Source organism: Centrocercus urophasianus, unplaced genomic scaffold (genome assembly GCF_019232065.1).
Source record: "Centrocercus urophasianus isolate 14NV4802_14NV808 unplaced genomic scaffold, USGS_Curo_1.0 seq_32, whole genome shotgun sequence".
Classification (NCBI taxonomy): Eukaryota; Metazoa; Chordata; class Aves; order Galliformes; family Phasianidae; genus Centrocercus; species Centrocercus urophasianus.
This window is the reverse complement of record NW_024884889.1, coordinates 7,941,008-7,966,775: the sequence shown is the minus strand read 5'-3', so window position 1 is coordinate 7,966,775 and position 25,768 is coordinate 7,941,008. Positions and strand designations below refer to the sequence as shown.

General features: G+C 39.5%; 1 protein-coding gene across 4 annotated transcripts in view; it reads left to right on the top strand.

Annotated features, from left to right (window-relative positions):
• RAPGEF2 (Rap guanine nucleotide exchange factor 2) overlaps positions 1-25,009 on the top strand; it is a 160,618-nt gene extending 135,609 nt beyond the window's left edge. For 2 of the 4 annotated variants that reach the window (XM_042829793.1, XM_042829791.1), the window contains 13 exons: positions 3,363-3,520; positions 7,675-7,915; positions 8,158-8,541; positions 9,260-9,471; positions 9,562-9,685; positions 10,459-10,482; positions 11,512-11,735; positions 12,569-12,757; positions 14,452-14,604; positions 16,710-16,935; positions 18,367-18,926; positions 21,404-21,709; positions 22,983-25,009. In XM_042829793.1, the coding sequence (XP_042685727.1) occupies positions 3,363-3,520; positions 7,675-7,915; positions 8,158-8,541; positions 9,260-9,471; positions 9,562-9,685; positions 10,459-10,482; positions 11,512-11,735; positions 12,569-12,757; positions 14,452-14,604; positions 16,710-16,935; positions 18,367-18,926; positions 21,404-21,709; positions 22,983-23,008 (2,827 nt within the window). In that variant the 3' untranslated portion in view covers positions 23,009-25,009. The remainder of the gene's footprint in view (positions 1-3,362; positions 3,521-7,674; positions 7,916-8,157; positions 8,542-9,259; positions 9,472-9,561; positions 9,686-10,458; positions 10,483-11,511; positions 11,736-12,568; positions 12,758-14,451; positions 14,605-16,709; positions 16,936-18,366; positions 18,927-21,403; positions 21,710-22,982) is intronic. The other 2 variants (XM_042829792.1, XM_042829790.1) reach the window with 2 other exon arrangements.
• The last annotated feature ends 759 nt before the right edge of the window (positions 25,010-25,768 follow it).

Sequence of the window (25,768 nt, the reverse complement as noted above, 5' to 3'; positions counted from 1 at the left end):
TTGTTTTTTATGGGAACCTAGAACTTGTCCTTGACAAGTGCCATCAATGGGAGGAACGTGGAAACAGCAAGGCTGAATGGTAGAGGATAGTTGATGTCTAATAAAAGTTTTCTCCTGTGTTTTCCTTTCTGCATGCTATTGAGAAAAATCTTTCCAGAATTCGTTAAGATGCTTCTGCCAAAAATCTAGGTTCTTTTCCTGCTAATGACCAGCACTGTCAAAAAATAATACTCTTCTGAAACATCAGCAATGGGATAAATAGGATGTTACTGATATATAGAGGTTAAAGAGATATAAAAGATTACATCCAAATAATGATTTTTTTTCTAAAATTGCTGGGGGTAGGTTTCAGTAGGGGAGCATATGTAAATCCTCATTTTATGCTGTTTGTCCTTAGAATGATCTCTAGTTTTCTTACACGTGTCTTCCCGTGATGAACCGTGTATATTGTTGATGTGATTTTTGCACTGCTCGTGATTCATAGGTTTGACATAAAATTCTCTTGTTTGTTTTCACTTTGTTTTGTTTGTGCATGTTTTCTGTTCAGGGATATCTTTGGGTAAGAGACAAAAAAAAAAAAAAAAACAACACCAGTCCACTTGACCTATTTTGTTTTCCTTTTGCTAGCTTTACTTCATGTGTTATATATAGCAATTTATCTGCAAAGCCTCTTGACGTTTTGTCTTGCTGTTGCTGTTTGCCTGCACAGTTCTATGTAGAGATGTGTAGCTGTAGATTTTCTTGTTTGTGTTCTTTTCTTCACGTTCTGTAGAAACTTCTATCTTGTTCTTCCTGATTATGTCTGGTGTTGCGTATAGGAGGGGACTTTACTTCTTCTCATGAGCTTTTAAAAGCAGCAGTAAAGAGGATGAAAAAGCTGATTTACTTATTTTAGAGTAGGTATTTAAAGACTTCATGACTCAGTTCGCCAGCTTATGAGGTGAAGGTATCTACCTTGTCTTGAAAGTGAACACAGCGTGTGTTTTCCATACGTAGCCTAATGAAACCAGTCTTAACTGAGGTAACTTATCAGTTTTGTAGGACGTCAAGCCAGTATCAAAGACAAATCACTCTGATCAGGAGATAGTACATTACTTCAGTCTTGCTTTTCATCCTGATAACGTTGAGTAACTTCCCAAACTGAGCAAACAGCTCCATTTCTTCCAGGGCTACTAGGAAACCTCCTCATAGGCACTACTCAAGCACCTTGGTTGCAGCACTTGACACCACTTGTCATCCAGCAGTGGTTTTCCTTCAAATAAGAACTAAGTACTGTCCCCCTTCCAGCTCTGACAGAGCTATGCTTGCTCCCTAGTGCAGCACACCATATTAGGAGGAAGCCCCCCCCCCTTCTCTGTTTGCAGCCCTTTGGTGGGATAATCAGCATGCTACACTGAAGCAAGAAGCATTTGGACACTTCTGCCATTCCTCTACCCATTCTACCACATCTGACATTCAGCAGGGAAGTCATTTACCAGTTAATGCTATCCCTGCACAGCAAGCATTACAGAAAATAACATAAATGCTTTCCTTTAAAAGCACGATTTCCTTTCACCCAGAAAATGAAATGTTTTGCCTAGTGATGAGAGCAGTTGGTCTTCGTGGGACCTTGGAATCCTCTGGTGCTGTTATTTATATCTGAAATTTCTGAGGTTCATTTCTTGTTTGTGTAACTTGAAATCGGAACTGGGGGAACTGTTCTTTGTTTTAAAAATAGAGTCAACTTGAGTAACTTCTTTCCAGTTTAGTATATGAACGCTTAGGGGGAAGATGGAAGAAGTTTAGGAACATTTCTCTGATTTTTTTTTTTTAAAGCCTGATGTTTGTCAGTTGATCCACTTTAGCGAAGCTACTTCGGTTATGACGCACAGGATTGGTGCAGTAAAACATGAAAAGCTTATATAACACTGACAGACCCAAAAAGGAATATGTGATGTAACTGAATCTACTTAATGTAAGGGGGGGGGGCACATTGTCTTCCTTTGACTGAATTTAGAGAAAAGCTAGTGTTAGCACTTCTATGAACTACACTGCATAGTTTCTATAATTGCAAGAAAGCATTTTGTTCGTCTTGTTTGTTAGTTTGTTTGTGTGCTTTTTCGTGTGTAGAGAGTGGCTCCTACTTGAAAAGAGCAAGCTTCGATTGCTGGGAATGCTTTTTAGTACTAGCAAAGTTGATTTGTGGCTTGGCGTAAGGGTGTTGTGCTGTGTAGATCACTGCTTGTCACAGCATTTTGTGCTTTATGTGGCAGTACAGAAATACAGATGTTCAGATTCAGCTTATCTTACAGCGGAGGGAATCCAGCAACTCCTTTTTGGTTTTGAGTATTTTTCTCTCATGGCACTTGGTAAAGTATTTTTGTAACGCTGGGCTGCCTTGCTTTTTAAAGGACAAACAAAAACTCACCTCAAAATAACAAAAAACATACACAGGTGCTTTCAAGTGACGTTGCCTTCTGCAAAGCAGTGGCTGTGTGTAATTCACATGGTGCAGATACCGTCCTTGCTCCCCAGAATGCTTTCCCTCTTCATAGCACTTTAAGAAGTGTTACAAGAGCGTACTGGGCAAAGTGATCCTCCTGTGCACACAAAAGGATGCTTATGCTGTAACAGCTCTACAGGGATAATTATCAGGCCCTTAATTACTTCTGTGTGGGCTTTCAGAGGATGGATAGAAAACTAGACAAAAACCAGAGGGCCCCTAGGTTGGGGTACAAAAGGCCATTTGTGTTCTGTCATCTAATTTAGTAGCTTGGCATTGAGTGGCATCATTTTGCAATGAAATTGAAGTTCTGATTTATGCTTTATTTACGTGTGTAGATACACATTTAGTTGTGTTAATCTTTTTAAAAGTCTTTTCCTATAATGGCTGAGTTTTAAATCATTTTCAATCTCTACAGCATCTGCATTTCAACATTTTACACACACGATATTTTACTAAGGATGCGCAGCTGTGTGTTTGTAGAAAAGTTCAGTGCCTAGCTTCTCAACTCGACATGCAGTAAGCATGTAGTATGATAATTCTGTCCCTGATCCATCTCTAACACTACTGACCTTTGAGACCCAGCATTTCACAGATCTTGGCCTCTATGAAAAAATCATTAAAGAAAGGCAAGAGTTGCAGCTCCTCAGAGCTGAGTGGTAAGCATAGGAATCTTCTGTCAGCACGAAAAAGCTGATCTGATGGAGGCGATTGGACGTTTGGGTGCTGTTGACAAAGCTAGACAGCAATCCCTGTCTTCTGGAGAATATTGATTCATAAATAGTAATTCCTGAGAGTCTGGAAAATGTAGTATTACAGATACCCTCGCATCCCTCTGTTATAGTCCAAGCTCTGAACATTTGCTTCTTTCTGGATGCAGTGACATTGGAATTGGCCAGTCTCAGGATGACAGCATTGTAGGACTGAGGCAAACAAAGCACATTCCTCCTGCTTTACCTGTCAGTGGAACCCTGTCATCCAGTAATCCTGATCTACTGCAGTCTCATCACCGCATCTTGGACTTCAATACAACTCCAGGTAAGGATCCTTTTTTGTTCTCTACTGTATAATTTTGTTTCTTTGATTATTTTTAATTTATTATTGTTTTTTTTCTGGGCTTCAGAGTCTGAAGTACATGAGAGGTTTCTATTAGCTATACTATACACCGTCATCCTGATTAGCCACTTATGAATGCTTGCTATATTCCTCCACTTTGCCCAGTTGTGTATAAGTGAATGTTTTGGAAGTATGTTGCATACAGAGCATCTCTTCCTGACTGAATACTCCTGGCTAGTGAAAACTTGTGCGTGGTGCTTCATAATCTGCTGTGGTAGATCAGTCTTTATAAGACTGCAGTATTTTCAAACAGCATGGGAGATTGCAAGCTTACAATCAAGCAGAAAGGCATTGAGCTTGGGCACACTGTGTGTTTTGGTCTTTTTCTGAACGCACTTCTTATGTAATCTTGTAAGGCATAGAGTTTCTGGGTTGCCTATTAATCATCCTGCCCCACAGAAGTGTCTGCAGCTGAGTTCTGAATGCTTTGTATACAGTGGTTTGAAATCCTTTCTCAGTAATAATTTAAAAATCCCCCATCGAACAAAATTATCAAGCCAACACATATTTAGTAGAGAGGAACAAACTATGAGGGGGAAGTGAGGGTGAGAAAGGGAGAGAATATGACAACCTTGAGAGCCTTATCATGCGAGAAGGGCTTAGCTGGATCTCCTGGAGAGTTGGGATTTGGGCTCTTATCTGGCTTCAGAAAAAGTTCTTGAAGTGAATCTTTCTCTGCATTAGGTATATGATTCTTTATTGTTAAAATGTATCTTCTGAAGGATGATGTGCTGGTGGTAGCTGTGTGGATACTGAGTTATTTTTAGTGTTTTTCTCAAAAATAGAACCAAAAATTGAGTGCCCTCTAAGTCCAAGGGATTTCAGACCTTACCTAAAAGGACATTGCTTGAATGTCAGTCTACAGACTGTCGAAGTTTGTGCAATTTTTTCACTCTTGAAACTCTGATGCTGAGCATCATTTATATAATGGGGAGAGGGGGGACACGATGAGAGAAGGATACAAGGAACTTTGGTGTGGTAGTGATTTAAAAAAAATTTTTTTTTGCTGTTGATGTTTTTGGTGTTACTTTTGTCCCAGTGCCAAAGATTGCTTCTTAGAGAGTGGGAAGATTACTTTATTTTTTAATCTAACAATTTATGTCCAATACTTTGAAGATATTGTATCAATAAGAGCCTATAACTCTTTAATCAGTGCCATGGCTGTAGATGTTACGTGTGTGTAAAATCCATTCTCCAGCTTGCTACTTTGCTAGAGTGGGCAATTTCCAGCATGTGCCAAGAACAGTGAGTGGCTCACTTCCAGAACTGTGGGGAGTGCTGTCTCAGAACTCAAGCAAATCCCATTTCATTTTATTTTATTTATTTTTGCTGAAAACTTAATCATATGCCCACCTACTGAATATTTTCAAATTGCTTTGCAGCTCTGATTTGATTTTTTCCTTCAGTGAGAAGTAGGGGGATGGAGATTCATGATGTGCTTGAGGTCCCTTCCAACCCTGGCCATTCTGCGATAGGGGAATGGGAGGTCTGAAATCAAAAGCATGTACCTTGAGGGCCTCAGAAGCAGTTGTGCTGGAGATAAAAGTTGAGTTATGCCACTGTACGCTTTAAGACAGGGAAACAATTAAAGCTTACAGCTTTAATTTCTTTTATTACCTTGGGCTGTATTAAAGATGGAGACGGAGGCAGCTTGCAGGAAATTGAATGCATAGTAGTAGAGTGGCCATCCTTTGAGGCTTTAAGGGATATCTCTCAGGGCAAAAAATAAAACAGCTCATGTTGAAAGGGTGGTCTTTGGGGAGGAAACGAGGACCTAATTCCTTGAAATAGCTTAAAAACTGCACGGAGTCCTTTTAGTTTTTCTTCTCAGTCGCACAGACGTTTTCAAATACGTACTTGCAAAGGTTTATTTTTGAACATGCATATAGTCAATAATACTTTGACTTCCCTTCTCTTGTGCTGTCTTCGATTGGAACCAAAATAATATAGTAACGATGACCTATCAGTCACTGGTACTCTTCCCCAAGTTTTCTGTGGGACTAGACTGCTACCATAAAGCATTGCTTTCTTCTGTCTGCCACTCCAGTTTCCTTTTTAAAAAGGAGTGAAGGGGATAATTACAATTCTTTTCAAGATCTGTTTTACTTAAAAACTCATGTGCTGAATTACATGTTAATACTGCTGCATATGTAATCGTTTTGATTGGTAGTAGACTTCTCTGTATGCTGCTTAGTGCTTTGCTACCTGCTCTGATAGGTATGCATACTTAATAATTCATATTAACTTCACTGCTTTAGCAGAGCAGGGTTTCTCCTCGTGCAAAACACTTGTTTCTTTTGAGTATTAAGTGAGTTCCTCCAATTGTGTGCAAGAGCTTCCCATCTTCGTAACAGTTCTTTGAGTGGCAAGGATTTCTGTTACAGCAAGGCACAACAGGATCTACAGAGCATTCTGATTCTTAGTAATTCCTCTGAATGGTTGTGTCTTTGGCATCTGCCTTCCCTACAGTGTCAAAGAATGTTGAAATGTCTTCAGGCCCTGCTCTGGGTCCATTTTCAACTAATTGCTGAAGACAGATGGGTCAATGAGTTGGTGGTGATGGGCAAAATTGACTTGCTGGTTGTCAAAGATATTCATAAATCTAACTCAAATACTTGGGAATGGCTTAAAATTGGCCTACACTGTTATGCATTTTGGGTAAATAATAATGTAATTAACCATAATGTGCTTGAGTATTATTGCTCCTCAAGATGCAAAAAAATATTACCGTGAGCTTGACAGTTATGGGGTTGGTTCCATTTATGTCTCAACAGCCTTTTTAGCACGTATGTCCATTCATATCAGAAGGATTTACCTTGCTGCTTTCAAATGATCTTAGAGAAATGGAGCAGTAGTGGGAAGACATTAATTTTTGTTCTTTTCTCACAAGATTTCTGTTGCTTGATATAAGTTTTATATCCTGTACCCTGAATAGGTGTTATGTACTTTCAGGTCTCTTCTTCCATAAGTCGTCAAATAAGGCCTTTGTTTTCTCAACATGCATGTTTCTTTTTTTCAGTATGTCATTTTTTCAACTATCTTTAAGATAATGATCACTTCTGGTTGTACATTCAGAAGACTTTCTGTTACTTTCTATTATCTTGTTCATATGACCTTTATAATCTTTAAAAAAAAAAAAAAGTTCTAATCAGATAAAGATGACCAGATATCATACTGTACAATACTAGAAAAGGTTATTTGTAATAAAGACAAAAAATTAAATTAAATTAATTGAAAGTACTTTATCTTGTCATTTAAAAGCTAAAAATAATAATAATAATGCTGGACAGAAGTACAATTTTAGTTCTTTGTTTTCTTTTTATAATACAATTACAACAATCTAACTTGAGTTGATTAATGGGTCTAGATTTCAAACTGTTAATAAGGTGGTAGAAATACCAAATGCAGCCTTGGAATTAGGATGATAATTCTCCAGGTTTCCTAAAAGCAGCTTTCTTGTACGCATTCAGTTCAGGAATTGTCATGAATTGAAACGTGAACTGAATTGAATATATGAACCCTAAATGCTTAGAAAAGCTTTCTTTCTTTGACTGTTTAAGCCTTGCACCCTGTGACGACATTTTAGTGATGACATTTTCAATCATTTACACATTTGATACAGTGAGTTAAATTTATCAGGGATGGAGTCTTATTGGTAGTTAAGAACTTGGATGCATTAACACCACAGCAGTCTATTTGTGCATACAGCTGGCTATTGTATGTGCATTTCTAGCTACTCCCAGACTTAAATGGAATGTACCAGCACTCAACACCTGTGAAAATCCTATTAGCTCGTCTGTCCATATGTGGGTAATGTTTGCATAGCTTTCCCCTTTGATAGCTGTATTTTTCTGAATGTTGGTAGAACTAGTCTTTCATTTAAAAACAAAACAACGAGAATAAAAAATAAACAGCATTCTTGTTCCGTGGGAAAGGGAGATAACAGTGATACTGAAATAAAGAGAAATAGCATTAGGGGTTTGATTCAACGTGACTGATATTGTTGCTTGTTCTTATGCTCTTTTTATTTTTCTCTCATTACTGAATTGTACTTCTTGCATGCAACTTTTTTTCAGACTTACCAGATCAAGTTCTGAGGGTTTTCAAGGCGGACCAGCAAAGTCGCTACATCATGATCAGTAAGGACACAACTGCAAAAGAAGTGGTCATCCAGGCCATCAGGGAATTTGCTCTCACTGCTACCCCTGATGCGTATTCACTGTGTGAAGTCTCTGTCACACCTGAGGGTGTAATCAAACAAAGGAGGCTTCCTGATCAGTTATCCAAGCTTGCTGACAGGATACAGCTAAGTGGCAGGTGAGATTAGAGACTAAGCTAGAGCTGACTATGCTAGTTTGTTAAGTAAGAATCCTGTTAATAGAAGCATTATTTAATTACTATCATTCTGTTTCTTTATAAGAAATCACCTCTTCTCTAATTTCTAATTAATATCAAAGCATGTTAAAATTCAATGTATTCTGTGGTTACAGCTAGATGTTAATTTTCACTAGTATTTGAGTATACTGTATCAAGTCTGTTTTGGAATTTTGTTCTTACAGATATTACCTGAAGAACAACATGGAAACGGAAACTCTTTGTTCAGATGAAGATGCTCAAGAGTTATTAAGAGAGAGTCAAATTTCCCTGCTGCAGCTCAGTACCGTTGAGGTGGCCACTCAGCTCTCCATGAGGAACTTTGAGCTATTCCGTAACATTGAACCCACAGAATACATAGATGACTTGTTTAAACTCAAATCAAAAACAGGCTGCACTAATCTAAAGAAGTTTGAAGAAGTGATAAATCAAGAAACATTCTGGGTAGCTTCGGAGATTCTAAGAGAAACCAACCAGTTGAAAAGGATGAAAATCATCAAGCATTTCATTAAGATAGCACTGCACTGCAGAGAATGCAAGAATTTCAACTCGATGTTTGCTATCATTAGGTATTGAATGTCAAATTCTATTTTGAGTAAAAAAGCAAAGCCTTACCTATCTCTGTTTAAAAAATATGCATTAAATTCATAGTGCTAGCAGTGGCACTTGACAATCCAATAAGGAAGGTGTTTTCCTGTAAATTGAATTTGAAACTGTAATGTTTGCTGAAATACTATTAGAAATGCTACTATACCAAATTTTTCAAGAGTTAGAAATTATAAGCAAGACGTGCTGGCTGCTGCATAAGGTACTGTCTTCAGTGAGATTGTTAAGGAGAAGAAAATCGTTCTTTGTACCAGCTACAGCTTTAGAATAGCCTCAAATAGATGGAGTCTTTCATAGCAAAATTTGAGCTAGATGCAATCAAGTCAGGTGGATTACTGCAGCAAGAAGGTGGGTCCCTGTGCTGTCATCACCTAAACGTTATGTAGGTGACGTTTCTGGGAATCTGGAAGTAATTGATACTGACCTATAATATACAACATTGTTATCCAGTGCAGAAGCTTCTCCAAAGTAGTAAGAATAAGTACATATTCTCTAAAATGTTTAACTACTTGTGTTGTTATTAACTTTTCTGCAATGCACACTGGGAAAGGAAGTTTTCAGTTTTGTGGTGTTATTGGTGCTATTCTGGTTAAGTGATATTTTTCCCTAGAAGTTGAGTATGGCTTTTTTTTCTTTTTCCTATTGTTCTTTAACTTCTTGCACTTTTTTGTTTGTTTCAAGTGGCCTGAATTTGGCACCGGTTGCAAGGCTCCGAACTACTTGGGAAAAGCTTCCAAGCAAGTATGAAAAACTGTTCCAAGATCTACAGGACTTGTTTGATCCATCTAGGAACATGGCAAAATACCGTAATGTCCTTAACAGCCAAAATCTGCAGCCCCCTATTATTCCCCTGTTTCCTGTTATCAAAAAAGACCTTACATTCCTTCACGAAGGTAAAAACATAAGTGCTTCATCTCTTACCAGCTAAGAAAAACTCACTTTGGCACCCGGTCACTGGTGATGTTAATTATGGTTGATTTTAGGAAACGATTCCAAAGTGGAAGGCTTAGTCAACTTTGAGAAGCTGAGGATGATCGCCAAGGAAATTCGCCACGTTGGTCGCATGGCATCTGTCAACATGGATCCTGCTTTAATGTTTAGAACTAGGTAAGCTTGTTGTGGAAGGCAGAGCTGTTACCAGTTTGGAGGCTAAGTATCAGCAAGAGGTGCTTTTCACTTGCCTCTCCATGCACTTGGAGCGTAAAGGATATGTTTTTCTTCCTGTCAGCAGGTCCTTGGCAGTTGTTCAGCGAGCTCTGTATGAACAGGAAATGTTACTGATTTTCAGGGCTGATGTCTAACTCTTCTGAGCCCCTTTGATGCAGTGGAGCAGTATGGAGGGTTTTTTTGTTGTTAACAATTAACCCAAACCGTGTCTTGCATACATGAAAGGAAGTTCTGAAATGGGAGAAATTGTTAAATTCTGTGATTCTGCACACAAACACACACAGACACACACACACATATGGATGTTTTTATTGTTTCTTAGCTGCTGGTTATTTTATTTCAAAAAAAGAAAAAAGATTGCATCAGGTGAAGGGTGGGGGAGATGTGTTAGTTTGCTTGAAATGTCAATGTGTGAGACCTTTATCATTTTGATTTAATACATGGGATTGTATTTGAAACAGTGTAAGCTAGAGTCATTAAAAATGTGGAGTGAATGGTCTTTGCCTTCATGTTAAACCAGCTTATTGCATATTATTTTTCTTAATTTGAACTTGGAAGAGTTTGTAATATCTGACTGTGTAGCTGAATCTTTTTAGTGTTTGTGGGCTTCTAGAAACTGCTTGTCCTTAGATCTGGTCTTTTTCTTTCTGAGCTTGTGATCTTTCTGTCTCTTCTTAAACCCATGCTTTACTCTTCCTGGCTCTCACTTGCAGGAAGAAGAAATGGAGGAGTTTGGGGTAAGTGGTAGACAATGCACACAGCCATTCATTCTTCCCTTGCCATTTGCATTACTTCCTACTTGCCATCCTTAATTTTCTGGTGCTTTGATACTTTCTTTTGTTAACCCTGTTTTGTTTTGTTTTAACTGACAATATGTTTTAGATCAGGAGTTCTTTTGAGGTTAATACACAAAAGCTGTAAAATACTCAAGTGATCATAAATAGCAGTGGTGTGTTATTCCCACCACCTCCAATATCTGTTGCCAAAAAAGTGACTTTAAGTAAAAGGGAAATTGTGAAGTGGGAAGTTAGCAACTGCTAAAAATTGGTGTTAACTTTCTTGAGGCTGATAAACAATTACCATGTTACTAAGTCAAATACAAACGTTATAACTCCAGAAACTGCTAAACTTTTTTCCCACTACAATTCAACCATAACTTTTATTCTTATCAATTCAGGAAAAATGCATAGCTTTTATGTTGACGTACATACATTAAAATCTGCATGACTTTTATGTCAGCATGAACAGGCAAATCATTTTTAAGAAAAAGCTCTTTTCGAGCTAGGAAGTTACAAGTGAGTTTCATTCCTTAAAGCTGTGTTATACATTCTGTATATGGTCAGACTGAAAGCTCCCAAGATACTTTTAAAAAATGCCTTCTGTTACATGTCTTGAAATATAAAGTCTTCTGTCAGCATTGCCTTATTGCATGAGCTTTTCCTAATGCCCAGTCTTCTCAATAGCTGGCTTATGTGAGAGAGCTAGCTTGAATGCTTTTCTTGATGTGTGAAGTGATACTGCCTAGTTGGAGCAGAACAGGTTAAAATATTTATGTAATCAAAGTAGTGCCTGTAACCAAGTAAAAAGATTTTCCTGATCCTCATCCTTCTATCTGTTATAGCTGTTTGACTTACTGGAATGAGGCATGTGAGCTTTGACCATAGACTGACATTCATGCAATCTTTTGCACGTTTCATGCTTGTTAAGCGGTTCCGTGTCGGACTAACTCATCCTTTCCCCTTCTTATCCCCCTTCGTTCACTCCAGGTCTCTCAGCCAGGGCAGTACAAATGCAGCTGTGCTTGATGTTGCACAAGCGGGGGGTCATAAAAAGAGGGTCCGTCGCAGCTCCTTCCTTAATGCTAAAAAGCTCTATGAAGATGCTCAGATGGCACGGAAAGTAAAGCAGTATCTCTCAAACTTGGATCTGGAAATGGATGAAGAAAGCCTCCAGACTCTGTCTCTACAGTGTGAGCCAGCCACCAACACATGTGAGCGTTACCATTTGCTGTGGGTTGTAAGGAGGCTGTTAAATGTATTTCTTCCTAATGCAAGGAATTATTTGGAATGGCAACTAGAAGATGAGGCAGAAAATTATGTAACTCACCGTGAGCAAGTACTGGGCATCTCTGAATCTTAAGGGAGTCATCTTAGAGGTTAACAGCATAGAAATTTATGTGGGCTTTTCGGATGGCGTAATGCTGAAGTGCACAAGAGTTCTTTTGATTTGTCTGTGTGAAGGATCCAGAGAGACCAAAAGATCCTCTACAGTTCTGATGCGCTCAGGGTGTTGGTATGAATAGGGCTAGTCGTCCCAGGCGACCTCATCTTGAGAGAGAAAAAGGAATTCCATCATGTCCAGGTATTTCAGAGGCACGGTGGGGAAAGTAGAACTGGAAATTTGTCACACTTCAATTAGAGAATGCTGTACCTTATGCTTTTCCCTTCCTTCAGGATGGCGAAAAATGCTAATTATGATATTAGGGTTGTATTGTGTCAATTATATCTGCCCGAAACCAACTGTAGTCCTTATCATAGCTCAGTGTACTTCTGGTCACGTTTTAAGAACTATAACAATAGTCAATTGATGAGAGTTTTATTTTGAGAAAGAGAAAAAAGGTTCTTTGGTGATCTACAGATTTTAAATGAAATTAAATCTCCTTTTCCTCCTGTTTAGCTCTAGATGTGTCCTCTTGCATTTGTAGTTTCAGTATTTCATCACTTTTTTAACTTTGAATTGGAGGGCTTGGCACTTCTCAGCTTAGAACTCCCAGTGTATTTGTGGTTGATAGTCATTCTTTGCTTTCTCCCATTTCTTGCAAAGTGCCAAAGAATACAGGAGACAAGCGATCTGGAAAATCCGAAACGTCACCAGTGGCTCCCCGGGCAGGAATTCAGCAGAAAGTGCAGCAGCAGCAGCAGCAACACAAAGCAAACCAAGCTCTGCAGGTCCCTGCTGTATCTCTTTATCCCTCTCGCAAGAAAGTGCCCGTCAAAGACCTCCCACCATTTGGTAAGTCAAACAAAGAAGCATTCAGTGGAGTACTCTGAGGTTTCTTTGCTCATGTCAGGGAAGTACTTTAATCAAATAAGATGGAGACTTTAATTTATGGCAGCATTATAGGAAAATTATGCAGTTTCATGCAGCGTATGTGTAAAAGTATCTTCTCTAGAAATGGGAAGAAAGAAATCTGCCAGGAAAGCATCCTTGTCAATTTAATCAGTGTAATGATTTACCTCTTAATAACAGGTGGAAATAATGAATTTTTCTGGCTATCTGCACTAACACCTTGGCTTTTCCAAGTGGATTAACAAACATCAGGTTTTTCAGTGACTTGAAGTGCCTCAGAAGTTCTAATGGCTTTTCTACTTTGTTTTTTGTTTGTTTTGTTTTGTTCTCTTTTTAGAGTTGAACATATCATAAGAAATTCAGTTGTGCCAGACTAATTACAAAAGTGGTGTGCTCATCCTTACAAACGTGGGCCTACGTTCCAATTAGAGAATTGGGTCCCTGGATTTGGATCCCTAGTGCTTTGTACTGTTAAGCTGGTGCTGCTGCCTGCGTGTCATGCTGAAAGATTAAGGGGTATAGGAATTACTTGCAATTTGTCTTCCAAATCTATGTTCCTATATATGTAGGTAAAGTGAACTTTTAAGATCTGCTTAAGAGCTGAAGTCATCTCTCACTTTTTATTAGTTTATTTGTGCACAGCTTAGACTGCTAGAGAAGAATTAAAAGCAGCAAAATGGGCAAGAAACAACTCAGTCTTCATCTCCTTCTTAATTTTACCATTAAATTTTAATATTAAAAGCATTTTGAAGCTACATAGATGGTATTTTTCCTCATGGTGGGAAAGTTTCTGAAAAGTTGACTGGGTTATGTTGATGAAGGAGCTGTGAATTATTGATAGCAGCGTTGTGATCCAGCAGATCAAAGGAAGAGTCTGTAGAAGGTTTGAAAATGTCCTCTACCACAAAACAGAAATTTACAAAACTGCCAGAGAAGCTCCGTTTTTGCTTTTAAGTGTATGCCAGGATGTGTTTTTTGAGGGGAGGAGAGGGTGGAAAAAGACAAAGATAAATGTTGCCTCAGAAAAGCAATTCTTTGTGCCCTAGATCTTTACATCATACATCATCTTAAAGATGTTGTTATTCTTTGGTTTCCCAAAATAAACCGGTGCAGAAATAATTCTCTAAAGGGAGAAAGGCAACTGCAGGATGGCCTTATTTTGTAAGCCAGTCTTCTTAATCTGTCTAGCTTCTTTGGCCCTTCTGGACTGCTCTGTGTCTGGAAAAGAAACAGAGCTGTTTCACTTCTCACAATGTAAACCTTAAGTGAGCATTGAGCATTGTGTGTTCTCATCATTTCAGTTCTTTTGCCAGAGACCACAACTGTGCTTATTCCTGATTTGTATGTTGTGCAGGCAGTACTGCAAAGCACCACCTCTGGATTACATTTTCTGCAGCAAAATATTTATTTTCGGTGGCAAAAATGAAAGACTGGTTTAACTGAGTTACAGAAATGTAGCTCTATGTTTTGAACAGTAGGATTAAAATTTTACTTCATTTAAGCCACTGTTAGAAACTCGCAAATTAAAGAGAAAAGTGTTTTTTCTTAGATGATGTTCCCTCCATAAATGCACTGTGAAATAGGAAGATGTATTTATATTAAACTTTACATCTGCCTGCGTTCATTCTTACTTAAAGGCATTAACTCCCCACAAGCTTTAAAGAAAATTCTTTCATTGTCTGAAGAAGGAAGCCTGGACCGCCACAAGAAACAATCTGAAGACGCAGTATCAAGTGCATCTTCACATCTGTCCTCTCCTCCCACCTCACCACAGAGTTCTCCCAGGAAAGGTACGAGAGGCAGAACATTTCTCCTTCTGTTTCCTGAAGGTCGTAGGCTTTGGAAGTTTCTGAAAGAAAATCTGTACATTCAGAATAAATTACTGCTCCTGTTTCAGGCACCTATGGTCAGCAAGAGAGCAGGAGGTGGTGCTCAAGTGGGACAGCTGAAGGCCCTGCTTGATAGTAGTAGGCAAGGAAGCCTGAACTGGTACGGGTTGTGATGCATTAGGTCACTCTCATTACAGCTGCTTCTGACAAAAATATTCCCATCAGAGCATCTTCTGCCAGTGGCAGTACGTGCAGATTGCTGTACAAGATTTTAAACTTCATTAAGCTCATTAACCTATTAAAGGAATTATTTGCTCTGTCACCCGGCTGGGTGGGAAATGACCTATGTATGGCAGGCAAGCTTAAGATAGTTGGGATACAAATCAGTAACGATCATTTTAATAGAAGCATAATTAATTACTCAAACAGGGATATTTGAGGAATGGTATTGCACATTGGAACTTTCTAGGTGGTGTTAGTTTTTAAAAGACTTTGGTTACATTTAAAATGAATTTAAAATGCATATATTGAGGTTGAGTTCCTGTAATAAAATGCCAAAGCGATGCATGTGTTGGAGGCTTTGCTGTAGAAGTAACTTTCCCCAAATCGGACGGAGATCATAGGGTTTTGAAACAGGCAGGTATCAATTTTCCTACTTTCTCATCAAGTGGATAGCTAAACCCTTTCCTTAACCTGGTGGGTGGCAGTACTCTGTAACCGAGACCCTGTGGCTCCGAACTAATGGATCCATCCAGATCCTCCTCTCTTTTTGGAATTGAGAGCAGTAGCAAGAATATCAATTCGCTATAACCTCTAGGATAGATGGAGTTAATGGAAACCAAAGGGAGAAAAATAAGTCCAACTGGGTAAGCTGGGATCTGAAAAGAGGAGAGAGAAATATAGCATAACAGTACAAAAGCCTATCCAAAATCTCTATTGAAGTGATCTATTTTAAGATTGAGGAGAATGCTATGTGAAGAAGACTTAGGTTATCATCTTGAGCCCTCGTAAGATCTCAGCCCGATTTCTCCCAAATGCTGTAGTAGCAAAAAGTGAATTTAGATAATTTTGGTCAGAGCTGCGACTAAAAGGTATTTTACTGTTTGAAAAGCAAATCATGAAGATGCTTTTAAATTTTAAAATTTAAGATCTTGGTGGTGACACTAAGCTAATGATAGGTACTTCCAGAAAGTCTGACAGTGTTAATTCCACATTCTCAGCAAGTGTGAATGGAGACAGATCATTCAAGTCATCTTGACACTTAATATAGATAGAAAGCAAAACAATTGTAGGTGTGTGTTGTTTAATGACCTTCAACCTAGCTTGTAAGAGCATTTTGTCAGTGTTGAAACAAAAGCTGAATTTACCTACGTGACTTGTTTGCAGGTCTGGCAGTGTCAGTGCTACCTCCAAATGATGGTGTAATTCTCATAGTTCACAAATACTGTCTTTTGGAATGTAATTAGTTAGCCAAGTACCACAAGGCTTGAAAACCTTGATAATTTTTTTTTAATTTAATTAAAAAGCATTATAGGCCTTTTATTCACCAAGATATGTAATAAACAGTGAGTCCAGACACATGTGCTTCACACTGCATATGTTGTTCACCTCTGAAGGGTTGTGTTGCGGAGCACAAAAACTGTATGAGAGAGTCTTATGGACTTATTAATCTTGTCTAGTGTACCTGTTCTGTTCCAAACCTGGTGGCAGTGTTTATGTATAGGCTGTTGTTTGTTGGTTTTTTTTTTTTTTCATGAAAAGTGAGATTTCATGATGTAGGAACACAAATACAATGCATTTGAAAATAATCTCGGGGAGGAAGGGAGAAGGGAAGGAAGGTGAGTGGCTGGTTTCTAAATGAGTGTTTCACATTCCCTACAATCTTAAACTGCTTTTCAGGAAATGGGGCATACAGAATTCATAAAGCTATGCTGCTTTTTTTCTTCTCAGTGCTTTTTCTGTGTGTAAAACATATCATACTTTTGATTTACTGCAGTTGCAGCAGTGGAACTTGCCAGCTGAGTGGGCCTGTAAGAGACTGATTGAAGTGATGTTTCCCTTTGCAGGTTACACTTTGGCTCCCAGTGGCACAGTGGATAACTTTTCAGACTCCGGTCACAGCGAAATTTCTTCCAGGTCTAGTATTGTCAGCAATTCCTCTTTTGACTCTATGCCAGCATCCCTGCATGATGAGAGGAGACAGAGGCATTCTGTCAGCATTGTGGAGACTAACCTTGGCGTGGGAAGAATTGATAGAAGGATCGTGATTGAGCCAGATCAATACAGCTTAGGGTAGGAATTTTATTCTCACTTAAATTATATTTTCATACAGTGTGTGGCATGTATATTTGTTTATATAACTTGCCTTGTATCTCTCTCAAATTCTCCTTTTCTCCTCTGCCCTTAAATTCCACTATTTCGCTACTGAATTTTGTGATCATCTTCTGTTTCTGTTTTCTTTTGCCCTCACATGTTTTTTAGGTCTATGGCAGTAAGACCTTTCTTCCAGTAGACTTATCTGAGCACTTAGTGTTTCTGTAGACTCCCCTCTGCAGCAGATGAGTATTCTGACAATTTTTAAGATGGGGAATTAACTGAGTTAGATGACAAATTATTGATGCAGTTATTTGGGAATGGCACTGTGAGCAGAAATAGGTAGTAATTTTCCAGTCTGTTTTTACAGAAAAGTGCAATTTTATCTGAGAAATATTTTACCCCAATCTCTCTCCTAGTCAACAATAATTGGAAGCTAAAATTCATGTTTGGCTGTTGTCTCTCTAAGTAATTTTCTAGGTAATTAACTTCTCTAAAGGTGGGTAAGCTAGTGCTGCAAGGAGTTCTCTGAATCTCTGTCAGTGAGCCTGAGAACCAGTTGCTTTTCTGAGCTATTATTTGGAAACTTTAGTTCTCTGGTTTTGAGTCCTGTAGGGTCTGTGGATGACAGGCCTGTTCTGAAAGTGGTGTGCTTCAGCTCTGGGAATCCCAGGCTGTGCAAGCTCTTTGATAGGATGTATAAAAGCAGATGAGGGTCCCAATCTGCATAGCAAGCTGCCCTCAAACCACAACTCACAGCAGTCCTGATAGTTGCTAAACCAAGCTGACACTTGGTCAGTTTTCCCTGCTGCTATGTAAGTGATACTGTCAGACTCGATCAGCCACTGGAAGGCTGCAGAGAATGTACTTGCTCTATTAAGGAGTATGTTTTTCCAGAAGTAATTTTGCAGTCAATTTCCTTTGCAGGAAATACTGATAAGTTGTCATTCAGTGTTGTGAATGAGCAGAAGCCTTAAAGCTGAGCTTCAGTCACTTCCTGATAAACCTCAGTTTCTAACTTTGGGTTGTTTGCACTGCTTGTCTGGAAGAGCAGTAGGGAACTATCTCTCAGTCTGCTCCCTGTTGTTCTGTGTATCTCAGTGGTGTTTGCCTGTCTTAAAGAACTGCTGCAAAGTGAAGATTTTACGTTCTGAGGTGACTCCACTAGAGTATTAGTTTCATCAAGAGAGCTGCCCAGTGATTATTCCTATTTGCTCTGTTAAGGATGAGCTTAAAAGGAAAGTGTTCTGTGCTCAAAATCAGATTAGTCTTTTGAGCAAGTACAGCGTAAATTGCATCAAAACTTTCAATGTGCTCATTTTTTTGATTGCTTAGTTCTTTGTGTGCTTTGTAAGGGATCTCTGCTTTCAACGCTGGGTGTTTTTTTTCCCATCTTCAATGTACATCTAGATCTTATGCACCGCTGTCAGAGAACAGAGGCCTGTATGCTGGAGCTACTGTTCTGTCTTCTCCTAGCACGGAAGAACTGTCACAGGATCAAGGGGACAGAGCTTCACTCGATGCAGCTGACAGTGGCCGCGGTAGCTGGACTTCTTGCTCAAGTGGTTCCCATGACAACATACAGACAATACAGCACCAGAGAAGCTGGGAGACGCTGCCTTTTGGACACATTCATTTTGATAACTCGGGCGATGGGGCAGGACTGTGGGCCTCAGGCAGTCACGTGGACCAGCTGATGTTCTCCGATCATGGCACAAAGTACGGCCGGCAAAGTCAAGGCAGGGAGGGCCTCGAGCAAGCGCAGTCCAGAGCAAGCTGGGCATCCTCAACGGGCTACTGGGGAGAGGACTCAGAAGGTGACACAGGTACCATAAAGCGAAGGGGTGGGAAGGATGTTTCTATTGAAGCTGAAACCAGCTGCGTGACATCCATACCAGCAGAGGAGGCAAAGCCAGCTCCCGTGCCGGCTCACATACCAGTAACATCCAGTACTACAAAGGGGCTTATTGGTGAGTTCAATTTCAATTCACTTACCTACAGTGCGTAGCGTTGTTCTAAACCTATTTTTCTTTCGTCTGGTTTGATTTGAAAGCACAATGGAACATTTTGTAGTCTCTCAGTTTTTGCCCTCTAACTTGGTTTTTGCTGCTAGAGAAATTACCACTTACAGCTGCTTCTCAGTTCAGGCAGCTCTTTTGTGTTTCGAGACACTCTGCCATACATCATTAAAAAAACCAAAACTAGTTCAACTGCTGGACAGTGTTTTGAGTTGATGTGTATAGGTGTCAGTTCTGAAATGTGCATTCTCTTCACAGTAAGGCTCTGCATTCTATATTTAGGTATCTTTATAAATGTGGCCTGATTTATTTTTTTTTTAGAAACGTTTTCCTTCCTACAGTTGTGTAACTAGTCTGGTGATTCCTTACTTCTGAATGTTCCTTCCTTGTAACAATGGGGTCACTTTGTGTTTAGACACCAGCTGAGGCATTTCTATAGATTACTCAAATTGAAGAGATTCCTTAAGAAATTAGGGCTGTATTACATTTATAATCATCCAGTGAGGTAATAATGTATACATTAACATAAAGGTAGCTTTGGCAGTGTTTTAACACTTCTCATATTTTTCCTTCTACACATCCCAGATGTCGTAGGGCCATCCAAGACCCCTCCACATTTTTTTGCATCTTTCACTTCCCTTTGCTGGGAGTGCCTTTCCTCAGGTTATTACGAAGAGCCATCTGAAAGCCATTTTGCTTTGACACAGCTGAAAAAGCCTGCCACACTGAAGTCATGCTGAGACCGTTGTGATAAGCTGCTTTTCCATTTTCTGCCCAAGTATTTTGCTTAGCCATGGCCTGTTGCTGCAAAGCTTGGGTGCAGCTCTGGATCCTTGAACTGTGAAAAGGAGGGAGCTGCTCAGCTCAGGACTCGAGGTTCTGATTTGTGCCAGTCTCTAATTTTACTCTTTGATGCATTTGGTTTCACCAACAGATGTGCTTCCAGACTTGCCTCTCATGGCTGAGCTTGCCACTACACTTATATACATTTATAGACCATATATAGACCTATAGTGAACAAGATCCAAAAATTGCAGCTGTGTAACTTCCATGCATTCAGTGCTAATACCTGTGCTTGCAAATGCAGCTCTGGGTATCATTGATCTTCTTGCAGTGGAATTTTTCTACAGAACTTATTCTGTGTCAAAATTACTTAAAATCAAAATTTCTGAAATCTTTGAACAAAAAGTTTCTTCATGTTGCTTTGTTCAGTTGCATGTATTTGTGCAAGAAAAGCGTTTGGATTCCATGTGAGATGATTTGGTTTGCTAATAGTAAAAGCAAAAACCCACCAGCCCAGTAAAGCCAGTTGTGAGCTGGTACTGCCATTTCAGTCAATTTCATACTGCATAATGCGGGGTGATACTGTCCTCATCACTTGTGCAAGAATATACAGGGTATGACAAGACTGGAAGAGTAAATTTGCTGTGCCAGGCTTTTTTTACCTGCTGTGTTTGCCTTTATACTGTGACTAGTCACATAAAAGGGTTAGACTCACAAAAACTGTTCAGGATCGAAGTCCTAATTAACATCTTTAAGTATGAAATTCCACAATACAGAATCATGAAATCAGTGCCCATCTGGTCTGTTCCTGAAGTTGTTTAAAACTCTTCATCATTCTTTCTTCCCTCTCTCTGAAAGGGTACACTGGCTATGGCCAGAGTTAACTCTTGTTCAGGTAAACAGCTAAACCTTCAATGAGATCCACGAAGTACATGGGCTTTCCATCTCCTGTACAAAATCTTATTCAATTAGTGTTCTTGCAGGAATGATTTCAAGACTTAATTTTGCAGAAATTAAAACCACAAGAGCAGTGGTCGGTGGTGCATGCAAAAAGCAGGAGAATGAGGTCTATTACTCTTACCTCTGTAGCTTTGCCTTAGTTAGTAAGGTTTGTAGAAAGAAATCCGGTCCTTTTTTTTTTTTCTTCTTTCTTTTTTTTTCTTTCCTTTTTTCCTTTGCCAGCAAGCTGCTAAGAACGAAAGAGATGAGCTTTTAAGGACAAGGTCCATCTTCAAGATTAAGATAGACATGCTTTTGGGGAGATGCTGATATTCATGATGGCTGTCACTTTTGTGGACTCTTGTGTCTTCCACATTGCTGGTCTCTGACCAATGTTTCATTCTGTGTAATTGATGGAGCAGCTTCAGCTGCTAAGTTAGAGCAAACTCCTCATGTGATTTAGTGAATGTCTTTTCATTAATACTTCATTACTGGAAGAATAATGTTATCGTGCATATGTTGTACATTTTTGGTTTTCTCATATGGTTTATTTTTCAGTAACTCATTATGTACTGTGTAGTATTTAACTTTCATCCTTCTTCAGGATTTTTCCTCCCGGGTTCATGAGTTGATCAGTGTTGGACTCTCACTGTTTAATTCAATCAGTTTTCATCTTATCACTTCATAATGATCTGTTTTTCTTGCAGCACGAAAAGAAGGTCGGTATCGGGAACCACCTCCAACTCCTCCTGGTTATGTCGGAATACCCATTGCTGAGTTTGCAGAAGGTGTTTCCCATCCAACTAGAAAGCCTCCAGATTACAACGTAGCACTTCAGAGGTCTAGAATGGTGGCACGGACGTGTGAGACCCATGGGACGTCAGCTCAGCAGCAGCAGTCACATGGCCATTCAACTAGCAGGCCTGTGAGCAAACCTCAGTGGCACAAACCAAACGAGTCAGATCCACGTCTTACTCACTATCAGTCTCAAGGGTTTCCCACAGAGGAAGATGGTAAATTTCTAATTGTTAAATTTTAAGCGTGCTGCGTGCAAGTGTGTTCATTGTTTTCACAGTCGCAGGGTAGATTATGCAAGTGATTACTGCAGTAGAAATTCTTGCTATAATTTGAGTTTCCATCTTTCAAACCTTGCAGTCTGTTTAGTTTTTGGAAGGGGAAGGATTCAGTTCACTCAAAACATCATTTAAAATCTGGAATGTATTTCTGCCTTGAATCTTAGACAACCAAGCAGTTGGCTTAGGCAGCTTCTTTTGAGGTGCCTACGTTCCAGGTAAAAAGAGCTGGCTGCCCTGAAAATATCCAGTGTTTGGCACTAGCTCACAATATATATCTCAGTATACAAATGCCTACCCCAGAGAGCATCGTTGGTGGGGTTCAGATGGATAATCACTCAGTGTTGTAGCTGAAACTCTGACATTGTGGAGTTTCCCATTGCTGGGTCTTCCATATCAACTGCTTCACATGATTTTGCTATCTTGCTTTGCCAGTCTTTATGCTTTAGCTCAGCTATTGCGATAGAAAGACCATGTGCATGTGGTCTTTCTGTTATTCTGTGGAGTGTAAGTGTGGCTGGATTGCATCTTCAGAGCTCGATGCTTGCAGCCTAAGCAGGGTAATGCTCAAGTCATGCATCTGAATCTTCGATGCTTTGTTGTGTCTAATGGTAGAAAGGCTAACTGTCTCCTTCCCTCCCTAACTGCTTAGTTACTAAAGCTCTGTGTGCAGCATGAACTCTGCAGTCAAACATGACAAAAAAGATGAGATCCCTTTAATAGAATTACCTCAAACTTTCAGAACTGCTGTGGCAGTTTGAGAATTTTAATTGTGTTTTACCAGTGACAATGGAAGCCACGGTCATTTTTATGCAACCTTAATTCAAAAATTAAGGCAAAATTCAAAATTTCCACTAGCAAATAGTGACTTCTGTCAGATACATTCAAGGAAAAACGTAAGAACTGCTTTATGAAGCTGTTAGATATTTAGGAGTAGCTGTCACATTCTTGACCTGAGAGTACTGCACCTAGATCAGAATAGCAATTGTCTTATTTTCTTTGAGAATAAAATTTCAGAGAAGTGCTTCTCATGAGACCTGAAATGTAGAGATATTCAGATAGTGTTTTTTTTTCTTTCCTTTTTTCTTTTCTTTTTTTAATGTACCTGACAGGGACAGAAAGCATGTGAACATAGTACAGGTTGTTTCATTTAGTCGCAGTCTTCGTCTACATGAACTAAATGATGTTTTCCCCTGTCTTATTGTGTTTGCAGAAGATGAACAAGTCTCTGCTGTTTAAGACTTGGGGCTTTTCTGGATCCAGAGTGAACCACCTTAAAGGAGAGCACAAGAAGACGTCCCTAGAATAGGAGCCTTGGAACTATAGTTAAAGGATGGTGGACCTGTTTGCCTCCTTCCCTGCCTTAAAGCAGCATGGGGCTTCTTCCTCCACCCCCACCCCCTCAAACACCCCTTCTGTCCCCTCTCCCCTTTGCATGTGAAATACTGTGAAGAAATCGCCCTGGCACTTTTCAAACTGTGTTGCTTGAAATGCACAGTGCAGCAATCTCCAAGCTACCACTGTCGCTGTCTGCCACATCACACAGTATCATTCCAAATTCCAAGATCATCACAGCAAGATGATAATTCTGGCTGCACTTCCCAATGCCTGGAAGGGTTTTTTAATCTTCCTTTTCAATTTTAATCATGATCCTAGCACTTAGTCTCATTGGGATAATGAGATAAGCTAGTTGTCAATTTACGTTTGGCCTTTAACCTACCAAGAGTGGAATGCATTGAAATCCTTCAAGGAGGCAGTGCTTATTTGCTTGTTTACAATGCCTTTGTTACAGTTTTGTACGTTTCAAGATCAAATCCTGCATCCGCCTGGTAATTACAGTATTATTTCCTACCCGTAAGTAGGGTTGCCAGCCTCAGCTCCCAGATAGCATCGACCTGCCGCGTGGCTGAGCAGGGCAGAAGGGAAGGCAGAGGCTGCAGGACGCAGCCGTTCCCAACCATCTAGCTTCTCTCTTAGTGCATCCCCCACCCTGGAAGCTTCCAGACTCGTGCCCGTTAGCGGGGATGGCGTTGGGTCTAGGATCAGTGCAGAGCCGTGCGCCTACAGCTCTCCAACGAAGGAACGGCGGACACCATGCCTCGTACCTGTGCCTTGTGGGATAGTGGGATACAGGACGGCGTGCTCAAAACAGAGTATCCCATTCTAACGAGACAGACGGCAACCTCACCTTTAAGTTATATATGATTTCTGGTTTTGTTTTGTTTTGTTTTTTTACTCCGTAGTAGGTATGTTACGAGAAAAATTAACTGGATAACGTTGCAGTGAAGGCAAGCTGGGATGTCACAGCTCCTGACAGCTGTTAATATTGATTTAATAACCTCCATCTATTGACTTGGCATTAGGGGGATAAACAAGCCTTTAAGTAAAGAAGAATAACCTTTTTAGATACGCCAGCCTTTGCAATGCAGAAATAGTCACAACTGTTAATGGCTTTGTGGAACACTGCATGTGTAGAGAAGGCCAATGTGTAGCAACCACCTGCTCACAGCTGCTATTAACCTATAACGACTGAAATGACCCTCCCCTCTATTTTTGTGTTGTTTTTGCACAGACTCCGGAGAAGTGAAGGCTGCCAATCCGAGTAGTACTCAAATGTGAGGAACTGCTGGTCTTGGATATTTTTTTTTTTCCATTGAACTCAGCTGATCATATTGATCAGTAGATAAACGTAAATAACTTCAACTTTTAAAGATCAAAATGCAGTGTTTTTTCACTGTATCAGGCAAATGTCAGTGCTTTATTTAATTCTCTCTCCTGTAATCATAGCTTTTGTCTATTTGCTTATATATCACGTTGTCAATTATGCATTTGTAATTTTACATGCAATATGCATTATTTGCCAGTTTTATTCTCAAGGCTATGGACCTCATGTGCATATAGAAATACAAAATCCTAGCTCTATCACAAGTTGCACAAATGTTATATAAGCATAAAGTAATTGTAGACCATAGGACTGCTAATCTCAGTTCGCTCTGTGATGTCAAGTGCAGAATGTACAATTAACTGGTGATTTCCTCATACTTTTGATACTACTTGTACCTGTATGTCTTTTAGAAAGACATTGGTGGAGTCTGTATCCCTTTTGTATTTTTAATACAATAATTGTACATATTGGTTATATTTTTGTTGAAAATGGTAGAAATGTACTATGTTTATGCTTCTACATCCAGTTTGTACGAAGCTGGAAAATAAATAAATATAACATTAATGATGTCCATATTGATTCTTATGCATTTTACATTGTTCCACATACTTGAACAAATTTATGAAAAAAATTTACTTCTCTGTGTATTAATATTAAAGGGACATTGCCAAGTGACGTTGGGCAAACCATCAGCGTGGAGTTTTTCTTGATACACACTTGTGCCACTGTTAATTAAGAGGAAGTTTGTGTGCGTCCTGCTGAATGAGCGACTGTTGTGTATCCTCAGCAGAAAGAGTTTGGGAGCCAGAGAGAGGAGTTCCTATAGGAAAGCTTTTACGTATGTGTAGCATGTGAATGGTTATAAAGGAAGGCTCGTGTTGGTTTCATACTCTGTGTGGTGTGAAAGTGAAGAATGTGCATGGAGAGGAGGAAAAAATAATCCATTTGTGAGTTGTGCCTGAAGAAGGTATTTCAAGTAACATAGGCCGCTTAATAGCATCCTCAGTAATAAAAGTTGATGTTAAACTCAACTCAGTGTCCAACCTTGGCCATCTGAAGAAGTTTGCATGCTTTATTTTAGTTAATTTATTTAATTCAGGGAACCCTCATATAACTCCCTTGACAGACATTCGGTCTTGGGACAAGATGGCTTCTGTTGCTGCTTTTATGGACGGCTTTGCCACAGCCCCAGCAGTCGAAAGGTAATGCTAACATTATTGTCACTTGAAACTTCTCTTAGATTACATAGTACTCTTCTTTTCCTTCTTTCTTTTCCTTCTTTCTTTTCCTTCTTTCTTTTCCTTCTTGTCCTTCTTTTTTTCTTCCTGTGGTAT